Source organism: Balaenoptera physalus (genome assembly GCF_965194825.1).
Source record: "Balaenoptera physalus genome assembly, chromosome: 5".
Classification (NCBI taxonomy): Eukaryota; Metazoa; Chordata; class Mammalia; order Artiodactyla; family Balaenopteridae; genus Balaenoptera; species Balaenoptera physalus.
This window is the reverse complement of record NC_138884.1, coordinates 39,013,556-39,031,426: the sequence shown is the minus strand read 5'-3', so window position 1 is coordinate 39,031,426 and position 17,871 is coordinate 39,013,556. Positions and strand designations below refer to the sequence as shown.

Sequence of the window (17,871 nt, the reverse complement as noted above, 5' to 3'; positions counted from 1 at the left end):
TGCAGGGCTTTTATCATAAATGGGTGTTGAATTTTGTCGAAAGCTTTCTCTGCATCTATTGAGATGATCATATGGTTTTTCTCCTTCAATTTGTTAATATGATGTATCACGTTGGTTGATTTGCGTATATTGAAGAATCCCTGCATTCCTGGAATAAACCCCACTTGATCATGGTGTATGATCCTTTTAATGTGCTGTTGGATTCTGTTTGCTAGTATTTTGTTGAGGATTTTTGCATCTATGTTCATCTGTGATATTCACCTGTAGTTTTCTTTCTTTGTGACATCTTTTTCTGGTTTTGGTATCAGGGTGATGGTGGCCTTGTAGAATGAGTTTGGGAGTGTTCCTCCCTCTGCTATATTTTGCAAGAGTTTGAGAAGGATAGGTGTTAGCTCTTCTCTAAATGTTTGATAGAATTCGCCTGTGAAGCCATCTGGTCCTGGGCTTTTATTTGTTGGAAGATTTTTAATCACAGTTTCAATTTCAGTGCTTGTGATTGGTCTGTTCATATTTTCTATTTCTTCCTGGTTCAGTCTCGGAAGGGTGTGCATTTCTAAGAATTTGTCAATTTCTTCCAGGTTGTCCATTTTATTGGCAGTGTTGCTTGTAGTAATCTCTCATGATCCTTTGTATTTCTGCAGTGTCAGTTGTTACTTCTCCTTTTTCATTTCTATTTCTATTGAATTGAGTCTTCTCCCTTTTTTACTGATAAGTGTGTCTAATGGTTTATCAATTTTGTTTATCTTCTCAAGGAACCAGCTTTTAGTTTTAGTGATCTTTGCTATCATTTCCTTCAATTCTTTTTCATTTATTTCTGATCTGATCTTTATGATTTCTTTCCTTCTGCTAACTTTGGGGGTTTTTTATTCTTCTTTCTCTAAGTGCTTCAGGTGTAAGATTAGGTTTTTTATTTGAGATGTTTCTTGTTCCTTAAGGTAGGGTTGTATTGCTATAAACTTCCGTCTTAGAACTGCTTTTCTGCATCCCATAGATTTGGGGTTGTTGTGTTTCCATTGTCATTTGTTTCTAGGTAATTTTTCATTTCCTCTTTGATTTGCAAGACAAAGTTCCAGTGGTATTAACACCTGCTTCTTCCAATGTGTACCTAGTAGTAAATCTTGTTTTGTAATTTGAAGGCATGTGTTAAGACCAACAGGCAACCAAATTTCGCCTCGTCTGCCAGCCACGGTGGGGGACGGGGGGCAGAGGGCTAGAGAATTTTTAATTTCATTTATTGTGTTGTTCATCACTGTTTGTTTGCTCTTAGTTCTTCTAGGTCCTTGTTAAACGTTTCTTGTATTTTCTCTGTTCTATTTCCAAGATTTTGGATCATCTTTACTATCATTACTCTGAATTCTTTTTCAGGCAGACTGCCTATTTCCTCTTCATTTGGTAGGTCTGGTGAGTTTTTACCTTGGTCCTTCATCTGCTGTGTGTTTCTCTGTCCTCTCATTTTGCTTAACTTACTGTGTTTGGGGTCTCCTTCTCACAGGCTGCAGGTTTGTAGTTCCCGTTGTTTTTGGTGTCTGCCCCCAGTGGCTAAGGTTGGTTCAGTGGGTTGTGTAGGCTTCCTGCTGGAGGGGACTAGTGCCTTCGTTCTGGTGGATGACGCTGGATCTTGTCTTTCTGGTTGGCAGGTCCATGTCTGGTGGTGTGTTTTGGGACATCTATGGCCTTATTATGATTTTAGGCAGCCTCTCTGCTAATGGGTGTTATTGTGTTCCTGTCTTGCTAGCTGTTTGACATAGGGTGTCCAGCACGGTAGCTTGGTGGTTGTTGAGTGGAGCTGGGTCTTGGTGTTGAGATGGAGATCTCTGGGAGATATTCTCCATTTGTTATTACGTGAAGCTGGGAGGTCTCTTGTGGACGAATGTCCTGAACTTGGCTCTCGCACCTGAGAGGCACAGCCCTGATGCCTGGCTGGAGCACCAAGAGCCTGTCATCTACACAGCTCAGAATTAAAGGGAGAAAAAGAAAGAAAGAAAGAAGATAAAATAAAATTAAATTAAATTAAATTTAAGTTATTAAAATAAAAAATAATTATTAAAAAAATTTTTTAAGTAATAAAAAAAGAAAGAAAGAAAGAAGAGAGCAACCAAACCAAAAAACAAATCCACCAATGATAACAAGCACTAAAAACTATACTAAAAAAAAACAAAAACAAAAAACGACGGACAGACCGTACCCTGGGACAAATGGTAAAAGCAAAGCTATAGAGACAAAATCACACACAGAAGCATACACATACACACTCACAAAAAGAGCAAAAGGGAAAAATATGTATATATCGTTGCTCCCAAAGTCCACCTCCTCAATTTGGGATGATTCGTTGTCTATTCAGGTATTCCACAGATGCAGGGTACCTCAAGTTGATTGTGGAGATTTAATCCACTGCTCCTGAGGCTGCTGGGAGAAATTTCCCTTTCTCTTCTTTGTTCGCACAGCTCCCGGGGTTCAGCTTTGGATTTGGCCCTGCCTCTGTGTGTAGTTCGCCTGAGGGCGTCTGTTCTTCATCAGACAGGACGGGGTTAAAGGAGCAGCTGCTTCGGGGGCTCTTGCTCACTCTGGCCAGGTGGAGGGAGGGGTAAGGAATATGGGGAGAGCCTGCAGCGGCGGAGCCCAGCATGACGTTGCAACAGCCTGAGGCGCGCCGTGCGTTCTCCCAGGGAAGTTGTCCCTGGATCACGGGACCCTGCAGTGGCGGGCTGCACAGGCTCCCGTGAGGGGTGGTGTGGATAGTGACCTGTGCTTGCACACAAGCTTCTTTGTGGCGACAGCAGCAGCCTTAGCATCCCATTCCCATCTCTGGGGTCAACACTGATAGCCACGACTCGCGCCCCTCTCTGGAGCCCCTTTAAGCAGCACTCTTAATCCCCTCTCCTCGCACACCAGGAAACAAAGAGGCAAGAAAAAGTCTCTTGCCTCTTTCGCACCTCCAGACTTTTTCCCAGACTCCCTCCCGGCTAGCTGTGGCGCACTAGCCCCTTCAGGCTGTGTTCACACCGCCAACCCCAGTCCTCTCCGTGCGATCCGACTGAAGCCCGAGCCTCAGCTCCCAGCCCCCGCCTGCCCCGGCGGGTGAGCAGACAAGCCTCTCGGGCTGGTGAGTGCTGGTCGGCACCCGTCCTCTGTGCGGGAATCTCTCTGCTTTGTCCTCCGCACTCTGTTGCTGTGCTCTCCTCTGTGGCTCCGAAGCTTCCTCCCTCCGCCACCTGCCGTCCCCGCCTGCGAAGGGGCTTCCTAGTGTGTGGAGACCTTTCCTTCTTCACAGCTCCCTCCCACTGGTGCAGGTCCCGTCCCTATTCTTTTGTCTCAGTTTTTTCTTTTTTCTTTTACCCTACCCAAGTACGTGGGGAGTTTCTTGCCTTTTGGGAGGTCTGAGGTCTTCTGCCAGCATTCAGTAGGTGTTCTGTAGGAGTTGTTCCACATGTAGATGTATTTTTCATGTATTTGTGGGGAAGAAGGTGATCTCCATGTCTTATTCTTCCGCCATTTTGAAGCTCCTCCACACACACTTTTTATATGGGCAAATCCTGGACTGGCTTCATTATCTGGTGGCCTGGCAACCCGTGGTGATAGGAATCGTCCAAGGCATTAATTATTCACTAGGGCTGGAATAGCATGGCACACCTACCCAAGAAGCAATGTATTGCATGTTGAAATATTTTCTAATCCTTAATCCTACATTTAATATTGATATTCTTTTCTAATTTTAGAGATGACCCCAAGAATTTAGACAACTGAGTAACAACTGGCACTTTGTGTGGAAAGAATTTAAAGAGAAGCTGAGCAATGGAATAAACAAATAAAGCGTGTTTTGCATCCTTCTGATTACAATCATTTTGTAATCATCGCATCTGACACATTTGGTACTGTGGACATCCCACTTTGGCTTACAGTGATCTCATCTGAGGCGTGTTTCAGAGGTTTGCAAAGTACTCCTCATGTACAACGTTGAGTTACAACAAATACCTTCTTATCAGTTCAACATCTTCAAAGAAGTAGGCAGAGTTCTTAAATCTATGGTTTAAGGACAAAGCCTTTTCTGTTCTTTGTGCTTGTTACCACGTGGCAGCTTTGGCACCACAGAGCCCTTCTGTGTAGCGATCACTCCTGTAGCCTCTAGCACCAGTGTTTTGCAGCCCACTCAATGGGCCAGAGCTACGCTGGGTTTCCTGGGGCTTCCCCATGCACTCAGCCCACCCAAGGGCTGCACTAAAGGGAAGAGAAGCACTCTCTTCTTCTGTGACACTCTGTTCACACACACACACACACACACACACACACACACACACACACAGTCAATCCATGGCCATACTCTGCTTTTATTTTCTTCACAGCACTTTCCAATACCTGAAATCATATCATAGACTCATTTGTTTACTGTTTGTCTTCACCTCCATGATGACTGGGAATTTTATCTGTTTTGTTCCCTACTATCTTTCCAGCACTTGGAGCAGCACCTGGCACATAACAGGCACTCAATAAATATTTGCTGAACAAATGAATTAGTCAAGCAAGAAAGAAAAAATTAACAGAATTGGGAAGACCAGTCAGAACAAGTTAACCCAAGAATATGTTGAACTCCCCAAAATTAATTTATTTTAAGTTACTGGTCATTTGTTAAACAGCCAACACTGTCTACATCACACCAGACATCTATTCTGCAATACCTGAAGACATTACATTTGTATGAAGTAGAAAAGAAACAAATCTATTGTCAGAAACATTGGCAACACATTGCAGCAACTTGGATGGACCTAGAAATTATCATACTGAGTGAAGTAAGTCAGAAACAGAAAGACAAATACCATATGATACCACTTATATGTGGAATCTAAAATATGACACAAATGAACTTATCTATGAAACAGAAACAGACTCACAGACATAGAGAACTGACTTGTGGTTGCCAGCGGGGAGGGGGAGTGGGGACAGGTTGGATTGGAAGTTTGGGTGAGCAGATACAAACTATTATATACAGAATGGATAAACAAGGTCCTACTGTATAGCACAGGGAACTATATTCAATATCCTGTGATAAACCATAATGGAAAAGAATATGAAAAAGAATGTATATATGTATAACTGAATCACTTTGCTGTACAGCAGAAATTAACTCAACATTGTAAATCAACTATACTTCAATAAATTTTTTAAAAAATATCAGCAACATACTTAATGCTATACAAAAGTCCATTGTAGCTGTAATGACAATAACTCACAGTAAGATTTCTACCGGTTGGTAATTTTCCTTCTTGAAACTGCTCAGTGCTTAAGTATTACAACTGGCTCATCATCCAGATTATTAGAAGATTTAACTCTGCTTTATTTCTCTACTCAGCAAACATTTCAACAATTCAATATTTATTATGTACCAGGCATGTGCAAGGATTAAAGAGATAAATCAAGATTCTTGAACTTACAGGCTACAGACAAATAAAAGACCTCACAGCTGGATAAAGCACCAACTAAAAATTAGCTTTTCTTTTGTAACAGAACCCTTAAATTCACCTCTGATGTATTTGCCATCCGCCTTTTATGGACAGCTGAGTGAAGACCCTTTAGGACTCTGGGCAAATAAACCAGCATGTGTCTTCATGGAATTCTGAATGACCCTCAGAGTTCAGAAATGTTAGATAATTACTAAACAATATCAGAAAAAAATAAAGATGCTATTTCCTTTACACAGTTTAGGCATTTAAAATCTAATCTCAGGGGCTTCCCTGGTGGCGCAGTGGTTAAGAATCTGCTTGCCAACGCGGGGACACAGATTTGAGCCCTGGTCTGGGAAGATCCCACATGCCGTGGAGCAACTAAACCCGTGTGCCACAACTACTGAGCCTGTGCTCTAGAGCCTGTGAACCACAACTACTGAGCTCACACAACACGACTACTGAAGCCCATGTGCCTAGAGCCCGTGCTCCACAAAAAGAAGCCACTGCAATGAGAAGCCCACGCACCACAGTGAAGAGTAGCCCCCGCTTGCTGCAACGAGAGAAAGCCCGCACACAGCAATGAAGACCCAACGCAGCCAAAAAATTAATTAATTAATTTTAAATAAATTAATAAATTAAATCTAGTCTCAGTTTTGTGAAGTAATATGTATATACTACCCAGTTACCAGTGGTTATCTCAAGGTAAAGGGATAAGAGCTGATTCTTAATTTCTTTTATATGCTCGTTTCTTGTCCAAATTTTCTACAATTAAACATTTGCAATGAGAAAAATAGATTATTTTTAAAATATTATTTTAAATCTATCAATTAACTATCAAGCTTTTCTATTGCTGTTTAAATTATTGAAATTAAATCTACAGGTCAAGTCCACGTTAAATTTGTCCGGTTCTCGTGACAATTAACATTGTGCTTAATGTAGGAAGGAAATAGAGGACTAAAGCAAAAAGTCTGTTTTGTGTTTGGTTTCTGTGGCATCTCAAGTCTCCTTCTCCTGAACTTGTCTATTTTTTTCTTAGGCTGGGTACTCCATTACACTCTCCCAGGAGTTTGTGTGAGACAGAAGAACCCACTGTTTGGGTTTCCCAAGGACTAAAGCCTGTCCTGCACTTAATGAACTTATTTCTTTGGGATAACTTTCTGCAAACTACAGAAAATATACCCTAGATCCCTGCTAGTACCCATAAGACAAAAACATTCATTTACAAACCATAATATATAAGAGGAATTCCTTCTTGGAAAATAATAATAATAGCTAACACCTACCACAGGCACCTGTCACCCTGTGCGAGTACCCCATGGTACCCATTCTCATAGGGTTGGTCCTCATCCAGGGGTGCATGCCAGTGCTTTACTGATATTACTGCACATTGACATCTACATCAGACCCTAAGATGTATTTACTATTATCCCTATCTTAAGGACAGGAAAACATTTGGGGTCAGATTGAGTTGCCCAAAGATACATGCGTACTAACCCAGGTCCTTCTGATTCCAGACCCCAACTAACCACACAGACCCAGTTCTGGCTGAGGACTGAGCAAGGTCACTTCCTTTCACATGTGGTTCCCAGCTTAAGAAGTGAATTGCATGAAGTCCATAAATAGCTCCTCACTTTTAAATTTAATGCATTCATTTAATGTCTTATTATCTAGATTCTAAAAATTAACATATGGAAGTAGTATCTATCTTTTAAATTATTGTGTAACAAATATTTCTGAGTCATTGTGAAGAACCTCTATGTCTATACTTGCTTAAAAATCTATTTAGCTCATACGTACTTTTATAATGTTTCAGAAAAGAGAAAAAATCAGAAACAAGACTTTTCGAAGAAGGAAAAATCAACATGATGCAGGGGAAGCGGACTAGAAGATGGGGCTGAAAGCAGAGTAATCAGACACTAATTAGAACTTCACACATAGTTAAAGGCTGAAGATCTGAGTCAGGGATATAGGGGGCTTCTTTTAAATTCTTCAAAACTGAGTATTTATTTCATTAGTTTCATTTTCATAGAAATACATAATTTACTGCATCTTGGGTTATATACCCTCTCTCAAGTAACTATGGCTGGAGAAACTTATCAAATACCGAGAAAGACAGATCCAGTTCATATGAAAATATACCCTCTAGGTTTTTTTGTATCCTGTGAAGCTTAATGGGGACACACAGCACTTCTTTTTTAAGAACAGCAATAACATTTTGCCTTGCTGCTCTTGAGAGCAGTCAGGCACAGAAGGGACAGCTGGGGGGATGGAGAACGACCTCTACAGACATGGATGAGTCTCCTGGCAGAAAGCTGACGGACACAGTCATTTGAAATCTTCTGCTCATTTCTGCTGTTTCCTAATGAACTAAGCCAATTGGTACAGATAATTCAGATATCAATAATGCAGTGAGATCATGATTATCTCATAGGATAAAGAAAAGCCCAGAACCATGTTTTTCCAATCTGGTAGCAGTTTTTGAACAGTTTTAGTTGTTTTAATAAGCAAGTCCTCATTCATATAGTTTACATATAATTGGGTCAGAATGGACTTAGTTATAACTAGTGATAGAAAGACCACCACCAGACCAAGACTGACCCTTAATGAAGGATCCTAGGACTTTATTGCAGCTCTCAAATTTAACCAAAACCCTTCCTGCTGCATCTCATCAGTGGGCCACTCCAAGTAGGTCTTGGTGTTCATAATCTTCCGCAGCTTACAGAAACGCTGGGGTATGGCTTTTTTCTCAATGGGCTCCAGCAGAATGAGAATGGCAGCATCGTTGTTCTCATCAAAGAGACGAAAATGGGAGAAGTCCAGCTCGTACTTGCACCACTCACTCTTCACAAAGTTCTCAGAAAGCACAAAGATGGTTTTGTGGCTCTTTTCAATGGAGTCAATGATATTGTCGATAATCCACTTGCCAGGAATGAAGTCCCGCTTGTGAAGACACAACTTAAAGGGAGGGTTGAAGTGCTCCAGCTCCTGGACCATGAGGTTCTCCACCCAGTAGGAATCCCGTTCACTGTAGGACACAAAGGCGTCATAGCAGATGTCCCTGCGGGGAGCCTTCCTGGGCTTCCTCTTGGCCTGGAGCCAGGCCCACATCATCTTCATGTACCACAGTCCATGGAAACGGTGGCACAGAATCCCCATGAGCAGGAGCAGCAGGAAAAGGGCACAGCACACGGTAGACACCACGGCTGCCCTGTGGCATTCAGAAGGTGAGAGCCGGGTGTCCTGAACACGCTGGCCCCGCACGGGGGATGGAGAGTCACACAAGTAGTCTTCTGGCCAGTCGATCAGGACCTGGGCCAGGGCCTGCTGGCCCTGCGTGAAAGACAGGAAGTCACAGGAGCAAATGAAGCTGTTGCCACCAGCTTCCAAAGTCTTCAGTTTTTGAAAAGAATCAAGTTGCTCCTTAGAGAAAGTATTTATTATATTTCTGCTGATTCTCATAACTAATAACACAGGTAAGAAGGAGGCATCTGGTAGAGTCTTCAACTTATTTCTGGAAATATAAAGTTCTTTGAGTTCTGGCAAAATCAAAGAAAATGAATCGAGATTGTTATTGCTAATATCTAAAATTTCCAGTGTCTGGGGAATGCAACGGGTTAAACTTTGTATTCTTGTGCTGGATAAGTTCAAATATTTCATTTTTCCTGGCCACTGACAAGTTTCAGGCATTGAATGAAAATTATTCTTACTGATATCAAGGTTAGTCAGGTTTTGCAGAGTAAGCAAAATTTCTCCAGTTTTTTCTAATGATTTCAAACGATTCTGCCTTAAAACTAAGGTTTTTAGGAAGGGCCAAGCATGCTCACAGGCTGAGTTTTTCAAGGTTTCTTCAGACATTAAGTTTTCACTGAGATCCAAATATTCTAATGATTTTAAATGTTGTGAAAGTAAACAAGGAACCAGAAAAACCTTACTGTTTTCTATTGTGATTCTTTTAACTTTTCCTGTGAGTGAATATATATTACTCAGATCATGATATAAGAAAAACTGTGGAATATGCAACTTCCGTATTGTTAATGTCTCCACGTCACCTAGGTATTTAATTGTGTCCAGAGTCAATGTCCTAAAATCACCAACTCCATCATGGGTACAGTCATCAAACTCTACTTCTAAGACTCCAGAAACATATTTAAACAGTTTCACAACTTCAATAAAACTTTCGTCAGTGATTTGCACATTTCTAAATGTAAACTTTTTAATCGATGTATTCGTTTCATTGATGGATACTTCTGAAAAATGAAAAGTGTTCAAATTAGTATCTCTCAGTTCTAAACATTCTAAGGAACTTAAAATATCTACAAAAATCTCCAGCAGTAAAATAGGCTGCTTCAGATGAAGAATCAGATGGCTGATGTTCTGGATTGACTTTAAACTCTTTGGCGCATATGTCTGCAGATTTGGAGCATTAATCTCAAGTTTCTCAAGAAGAGTTAGCCCAGCGAAATCCTTTTCCTGAATCTCAGTGAAGCTGTTACTATTTCCTACTTTCAGGATTCGCAGATTTGGAAGATGAGAAAAAAGAGATCTTTCCCCGAGTGTTTTGTATAAATTTCCCAGTAAGTTTAAGAATTTCAAGGCAGAAAGGGATCTGAACCAGGAGGATGAGAAGTTAGATAAACGATTATAGGATAAGTCCAAATATTCAAGACTCCTCAGGGAAAAAAAAGAATCTTCCTCCACTGTGTGAATTTCATTGGCCCCCAGCCGCAGAGTCCTGAGGTTCACACACCTCCGCAGGTCACTGTTGCTGACATAGGTGATCTCATTGCTGGACAGGTCAAGGCTTTTCACAGCTGCCGTGAGACCTGAGGGGATGGAGTTGAAAGATCTGGAGCGGCCATCGCAGACACCAGTGGGGTCACAAGACAGAGAAGAAGCCTGATCAGAGGCTCCTTCCTTGGGGAGGCTGATTACAGACCCCAAGACCCACACTGTCCACAATGCAGGTGGCATTGTCCAGTGATCTCACCTACAAAGAAAAGAGGTTCAAATGAGTGATTGTGTTTGACAGCATAGCTTAATTCCAGTTCTTGAGAAACGTTTTGTAAGATGTAGCACGCGTGTACACACACACACACACACACACACACACACACACACACACCAAGAAATAACTGACAGGGAAATGGAATGTATGAATAAGGATAAAAAATGAATTCCCTGACACATCCAGCAACAGACCACCACTGAGCAATGACTTAAAGGCACAGTACCATCTAGGAATATGGAGCAGGACCAAACGTGGGTTGAAAGATGAAAGTAAATGAATGATGGAGGATGAAAAAGCAAGCAGTTTAAGAAAAGGGCTAGGCTTAACCATATGGATTTACAACCTCCTATTTGTATACTTCAGATCTTATATTGCAGCATGCCCCTTGCCTGTCCTGATGCCCCTGTGAGTTAGAGATCTCACAGTGCCAAACCACAGCTCTCCTTGAACAACTTTCACTGAATACAGCTCCAGGAGGAGCATGCTCTTTAACCAAAAGAAAAAGGTCCCATGCTTGTCAACCTGTCTTGCACTTGGCACTAGTAGGTGGAAGCGGTGCTGAGAACCCCAGGCAGAGCAAGGTGGTTTGTGAGACGGAGGGACAATCAGACCATCAGAACCTTCTCATCTGCAGTGAACCAAGTGCAGCAAGCAGTGTTTGACTCAGCACATTTTTCAAAAGATCATTTTGGGGAAACAATCAACAGTATTACCTTTGCCAATACTCACGTGTCCATCTAAGGGTCAGTCTGTTTCAGGGCTCTCTAATCTGATCCAATGCCTATTTGTCTATCCTTGTACCGGTAACACACTATATTAAATATATGACATATCTTCATATCCAAGAGAGCAAGGCCTTCCTCCCTGTTCTTCTTTAAGTGAGTCTTAGTCTTGGTGTTTTGCATATTCTTATAAATTACAGAATCAGCTTATCAGTTTCAAAAACAAAACCCACTGATTTTTTTAAAATAAATTTATTTTATTTTTGGCTGCGTTGGGTCTTCGTTGCCGCACGTGGGCTTTCTCTAGTTGTGGTGAACGGGGGCTATGTTTCACTGCAGTGTGCAGGCTTCTCATTGCAGTGGCTTCTCTTGTTGCGGAGCACGGGCTCTAGGCGTGCGGGCTTCAGTAGTTGTGGCACTCGGGCTCAGTAATTGTGGCTCACGGGCTTAGTTGCTCCATGGCATGTGGGATCTTCCCGGACCAGGTTTTGAATCCGTGTTCCCTGCATTGGCAGGCGGATTCTTAACCACTGAGCCACCAGGGAAGCCCAAACCCATTGATTTTAATTGGCAATGCCATGAATCTATAGATATTTTGGAATTATTGACATCACTACAATATTGAATCTTTCAATCCACGAGCATGATATATCTTTCCATTGATTTGGGTCTTCATTATCACAATAATGTCTTATGATTTTCTACACAGACGTCTTGAGCATATTTTGTGAGATTTATTTCTAGGCATCTGATGCTTTTGAAGTTTTGAAAATAGTATTACTTACTTATATGTGGCATATACCTATATATACAGAGAGAGAAATTCAATTAAGTTTTACATATTTACCATGCATTGAGCAACCTTGCAAAACTAATTCAGCAATTTCACAGTTTGTAGATTCCTTTTAATTTTCTACATACACAATCATATCATCCAGGTATAATGATGGTTTTATTTACTTTTTCCAATCCTTATACCTTTACTTCATTGTCTTGATTAGTGAATGCTGAATTTTATCAAAATTTTTTTTTCTTCCTGTAACGATTGAGATAAGAACATTTCCTCCTTCACTTTGTTAATAAATATTGGTGACTACATGGATAAATGTCTGTGTTAAAGCAACCTTGCATTTTTAGAATAAACCCACATTCGTCTGGATGTATTATCCTTTTTATATATTGGTGGATTTTCTTTATAATATTTTGTTTAGAATTTTTGAATCTATACTCAGAAGTAAAATTGCCCTACAAATTTCTTTCTCCTAATGTCCTCATACAGTTTTTGTTGTTGTTTGTTTTTGTTAAATACTTTAATTTAACAGCTACGGAATGATTTAGATTTTCTTTTTATTCTTTTGTCAGTTGTGTTTTTCAAAGAATTTATCATTTTCTTCCAAATTTTCAAATTTACTGACATAGTTGCTTACACCCTCTTATTGTTTTAATGTCTGCAGGACCTCTATTCTATTCCTTAGATGATATTTGTGCCTGATTTCTTTCTCAATTGTCTTGCCAGAGGTTTATCGTTTTTATTAGCATTTTTAAAAATTTATTTATTTTATCCATTTAATTTTGGCTGTATTGGGTCCTTGTTGCTATGCACGGGCTTTCTCTAGTTGCAGCGAGCAGGGGCTACTCCTCGTTGTGGTGCACAGGCTTCTCATTGCAGTGGATTCTCTTGTTGTGGAGCATGGGCTCTAGGCATGCGGGCTTCAGTAGTTGTGGCGAACGGGCTTCAGTAGTTGCGGCACACGGGCTTCAGTAGTTGCGGCGCACAGGCTTAGTTGCTCCATGGCATGTGGGAGGGATCTTCCCGGACCAGGGATCAAACCCATGTCCCCTGCACTGGCAGCCAGATTCTCAACCACTGCACCACCAGGGAAGTCCTATCAGCATTTTTGAATAACCAACTTCTCACTCTATAGAGCCTCTATTTATTTTCTATTTCATTAATTTCTACTCATATTACTATTTACTTCCTTCTGCTTTCTCTAGATTTATTTTACTGTTCTCACTCTAATTTCCTGAGATAGATGCTTCCTCATTAATTTTCAGCCATTCTTCATTTCTAATATATCCATTTCAGGTCATGAATTTTCATCTAAACACTAGTTTAGCTGTATTGTCCATGTCTCTTTCTTTTCTGTTCTTTCCATACTTTTGTCTCTTCAAGTTTCAATCTAGGTATTTTCTTCTGATCTATTTTCTAGCTTATTTTCCTTTCCTCAGCTATGTTTAATTTACTGTTAAATCCATCCACTGTTTTTAAATTTTTTTGATTATTACAGTTTTCATCTATATAATTTCTATTTGGTTCCTTTCCACTTCTGCTATGTCATTTTTTTTTTTAAGTCAAAGCTATAGGTTTATAAATTTATTTATTTATTTATTTTTTTAGCTGTGTTGGGTCTTCATTTCTGTGCGAGGGCTTTCTCTAGTTACGGTGAGCGGGGGCCACTCTTCATTGCGGTGCGCAGGCCTCTCACTATCGCGGCCTTTCTTGTTGCGGAGCACAGGCTCCAGACACGCAGGCTCAGTAGTTGTGGCTCATGGGCCCAGTTGCTCTGCTGCATGTAGGATCTTCCCAGACCAGGGCTCGAACCCGTGTCCCCTGCATTGGTAGGAAGATTCTCAACCACTGCGCCACCAGGGAAGCCCCTGCTATGTCATTTTTATAGTTTCAAATTCTCTGCCAAAATTTTCAGTTTTGTCTTTTATTGCGTTGAACACAGTAAGCACAGTCTGACAGGCTGCAGAGCACTTTTGACATCCTTAGAAAGCAGGGAGTTAAATGTTAAGGTCTGGGGCAGTCATGGATGGGATAGATAAGGCTGAACTAGAGGAAAATAAGTCCTCACAGAGGTTGCATCACAGCTTTGATTTATCTGGATGGCTCAGGCAGCCTCGATCTCTGAATATGGATTAAGATTATTTCTGGAACGCTAGTGCTCATGGGTACCTACAGAAGCAAAGGAAAATTTTCTCCAGAAGAAGAAAACATCATCCTAGCCCTTAGATTTCTTTCTACAAACAATTTTTCAAATAGAATGTCCAGTAAAAAATGAAAAACAACTGGGCACTAATGAAAGCAAGGTGATAAGCATGAGAAAAGCAGAAACAGCAGACAACAGAAACTAACCCATAGAGGCTGTAGATCTAGCATTGTCCCTACTTCTAAAACTGACAGGGTTAAGATGAAATGGCTATTACTATTTGGTACTATGTCTATCCCATTGTCTTTCTGCTTAATCAGTTGTTGAAAAAAAAAATCCTCTTAGTATAATTGTACTGGAGAACCAAAATTTACTTGATTTTTTCCACTTTGTAACATATTGCACAAATCTTAAGAAATCTATACCAATTTTTGGCTAAGATTTAAGGTCAAATACGTTCATTTTTTATTTTTCCTGGCTTTTTCTCTTTAAAAGGTAAAATTTATAAGAGCAGAGATCTTGGGCTATTTCATATACATATTATATGATACCTATTACATGGTCAGTTTTCAACAAATAATAATTATTGATGATGCTAAAACTACAGTTAACAACTTGACACTTTAGGTCAGAATTACTTGTCTCTCCTCTCATTTCCCCAATACATTACAGGAGGGGGCAGAGAACTCCTCAATGTAAGACACTGAGAAAGGGAAGGGCGATGGCTCAAGTTAGACGGAGTGGAGTCAGATCTAATAAAAGTTGTGGATCTGCACAAAGTATAAAAATCATCCTCTTAAAGAATTCAGAAAGTTGCCAGAGTGGTGAGGAATTATTAGTCCAAGACTCGGGATAGGATGGAAGTCTAAGGAGTAAGCCTGGTGTTAGAGGCGACTTAGCTGAGAGGAAGCTGAAGCCCTGTGGCCCAGAGTGAAACCAGGACCAGACGCCCACTTTAGGGCAAGGGCTGAGATGCCTGGGTGAAGCCAGACTGGAGAAGGACTCAGGGCCCAGCGCATGGTAGAGAAGTGAAAGTGGGCTCTCCATAAAGCCAAGCGCAGGGAAAAGGCTACGCCATATGTGAACAGGGGCCTCAAAAATCTCTGCCCTCTGACCCAGGGCTCCACCTGGCTAGAAGTTAGCCTCCTAGAAATCTCCCATAAGAAATCAAAACCCAGGCCTGTCACATACGCTGGTGTGGATCCAAATATTAAAAGATATAATAATTAAGAATTTTTCAGAACTGAAGAAAAACATAAATTTACAAATTATAAATGCATATTGAATCCCAAAGAATAGAAATTCCTCATCTAGCCCCAAAACAATGGAATAATAGCCTCAAAGGGCTGAGAAAACATACCTGTTAGTCTAGGCACCTATACCCATTTAAATAATCATCCAAGAGTAAGGACAAGACATTTTCAGACATTTGTAGACCTTCATTGAAAGAAGTACCCAAAAACATATGTTCTTCAACACATGCAAAATAAACCAGGTAAGAGTAGGCAACAAGAAGCAACAATTGGATTTTTTTAGTGTAACAATAGATAAGAAAGATAGCACTCAGAAACTCAGACATGGGTTTCCTGCATGAGGAAAAAGTAATGTAAATTTTAAATGACATTGTGGAGATAAAAAAAAATTTTTTTTGACAAGCAAACCTATTTGGGAGGAGTAAATACAACTTAGATTTACTAAAATATCTTTATGAGGTCACACCCAAGGTGCCACATACAATAAATTATGCTCAATCACTGAAATCAAAACAAGATATTTAACCAACCAAGTCAAATTCTTAAGTAAAGCAATGAAAAAAAATAACTGATGGCTTAGAAACTTCCAAAACATGTTGTCAACTTCAGGCAATTTTCATAAAATTGATACATTATAAAAAGTTTAAAGAAGACATAAAGCTTCTCTGCTTAGAACAGGAAGAAGAAGAAACTTAAAATATTGGTGAATAAGTCATTTTCAAATAATCAGGTCAGGATATTTGCCTTTTTCTTTTCTTTTCTTTGTTTTTGGTGTCTACTTTCAAGTCAGCCATCCTATCTCCCAGTTGCTTTTTGGTAAAGATCTGAGTTAGTAACAGTGTAAACAAGACCTTCTGCAAGATTACAAGCATCTCACCCGGCTGAATTGTTTACACCCGGAACAATTTCTCTCTCTCTCTCTCCCAGCCCTTTTTTTTTTTTTTTTCCCCCCGAACAGGAAAAACACTATCGTGGCTGACATCCAAGTTCCAAACACAAGTTGTCACTTATAGACGTTGACGAAGTTTTAATGGCGTGAAGCCCACCCCGGAGCAGAGGCCAGGCTCTGGGTTGGGGAGCGAGAGTCCTAGGCAGATCCGAGTCCTGACCCTGTCCCACTTCTGAGCCCTGGTGGTCGAAATCCCACCTTTGCAAGTTGGGTCCCAGCGGTAAGCAGTGAGCCGCAGACGCACCGCCAGCAGGACGCACCTATGCAACCTTGAAAGCCTCTACCTGACCCTCGTCACCGCCGCTCCGAGTGAAGGGAGCGGGGGCGACCGGGGCGCACTGAGCCGCTGGCGAGAGGGCGGCCCTTCGGGAACCGGAGCCACCGGCCACCCCGCCTCCCGGAACGCGGCCGCCCGTAGCGCGGAGCCCGCGGAAGCTCCGCGCGGCGCCCCCTCGGAGGCTGGATGGCCCCGCCACGGCCCGCGGGCACCGTGACGCCAAGGGCTAGGCGAACCTCGGCCGCACCCCCGTCCCTTTCCGTGAGGCCCCCGCTTCTCTCACCTCGGCGGGGCGGGTGTGCACATTCCCGTGCGGAGCCTCGCAAACGGGGCTGCGGGAGCGTCGACGGCCTCGGGGCCGGGGACTCCCCCCTTCCCCGGGCCCGAGCCTCACGACTGGGGTCCCGGGTGCCGCCGACTGGGAAGCGGGGATGCCCGGCGCCCGCGTCCGCGCTTCGGCCACCCTGGGACCCTGCCCGCCCGGTCCGGGGAGGGCTGCGGAACGAGGAAGCCCGCCGAGCGTATTTTCGGCCCGATGTACCCGGAGACTGCGCAGCCGCCGCCAGGCCGCGCCTTCTGCCGCCTCCGGCCGGGACCTGCCCGCGCCCCGGAAGAGTGCACGGGGACGCTGCGTGTGGCCGGCGCCCCCTCCTCCAGGGTGCGGGGACTACCCGTACAGCGGAGCGCGCCTGGCACCTGTGGCCTGGGGCCCGGGGCCCGCCGCCGCCTCCCTTTCCGCGGGCTCCGTCGGGTGACCGTGACCCAGGTGCTTCCCCACCGCCGCCTGGTGCCCGGCCTGGGTCGGAGGCAGGCGCTGGGGCCAGGGTGTGGGGAGATGCTTAAGGCCTCCGCGTGGGATTCCCCTAGCACAGAGTTAGATTTCGAAACCAATGAGAAGGCTTATTACCCAACCAGTATTTTCTTGAAGCCTCGGGCACCCAAAGCATCTTATTGCCCTGAAACACGCCGTCTCCATTCTTATGCGTCCTTGGACGCCCAAATTCAGGCACTCGAATCATGCCTTTCATCCACCTCCCACCCCCACCACGACCTTTTGAACACAATTTCCCGGTCACTGTATCTCCAGGGTCCACTTCCACCCGCAAGTCTATGCTCTCCTGCATTAAAATAACACCAATCACTATCCAAACCAACGCAGCAAGATTTTGCCTGAAGAGCAGATAAGGACAGCCCAGATTTTTTAAAAATTTCAATCTTGTGGCGGACCCCTGGTGGTGCGCTGACTTTCCCTAGCACCCACCTCCCATCCCTGCTCTTACCGTGAAAAGAT

General features: G+C 42.6%; 2 protein-coding genes across 4 annotated transcripts in view; one reads left to right on the top strand and one right to left on the bottom strand.

Annotated features, from left to right (window-relative positions):
• The window catches only part of RNF175 (ring finger protein 175), a 54,456-nt gene extending 50,745 nt beyond the window's left edge, over window positions 1-3,711 (top strand). Inside the window, 2 exon segments of the mRNA XM_082463587.1 lie at window positions 3,501-3,502; window positions 3,505-3,711. Of these exon segments, the coding sequence (XP_082319713.1) occupies window positions 3,501-3,502; window positions 3,505-3,620 (118 nt within the window). The 3' untranslated portion in view covers window positions 3,621-3,711.
• Window positions 3,712-5,350: 1,639 nt separating this feature from the next.
• TLR2 (toll like receptor 2) lies at window positions 5,351-17,203 on the bottom strand. Of its 3 annotated transcripts, none has more exons than XM_082463527.1 (2): window positions 16,864-17,203; window positions 5,351-10,425 (listed from the first exon to the last, which is right to left on the bottom strand). In XM_082463527.1, exon 2 carries the CDS (start codon window positions 10,407-10,409, stop codon window positions 8,052-8,054), a length of 2,358 nt encoding a protein of 785 aa, XP_082319653.1. In that variant the 5' UTR covers window positions 10,410-10,425; window positions 16,864-17,203; the 3' UTR covers window positions 5,351-8,051. The 3 variants fall into 3 exon arrangements, with proteins under 3 accessions (XP_082319653.1, XP_082319655.1, XP_082319654.1); XM_082463529.1 differs by having other exon boundaries at window positions 17,122-17,154; XM_082463528.1 differs by lacking the exon at window positions 16,864-17,203 and adding an exon at window positions 16,502-16,846.
• Between the last annotated feature and the right edge of the window lie 668 nt (window positions 17,204-17,871).

Coding starts and splice junctions, on each gene's coding strand:
- TLR2 (XM_082463527.1), bottom strand. CDS start 10,409: ATGCCACCTGCATTGTGGACAGTGTGGGTCTTGGGGTCTGTAATCAGC.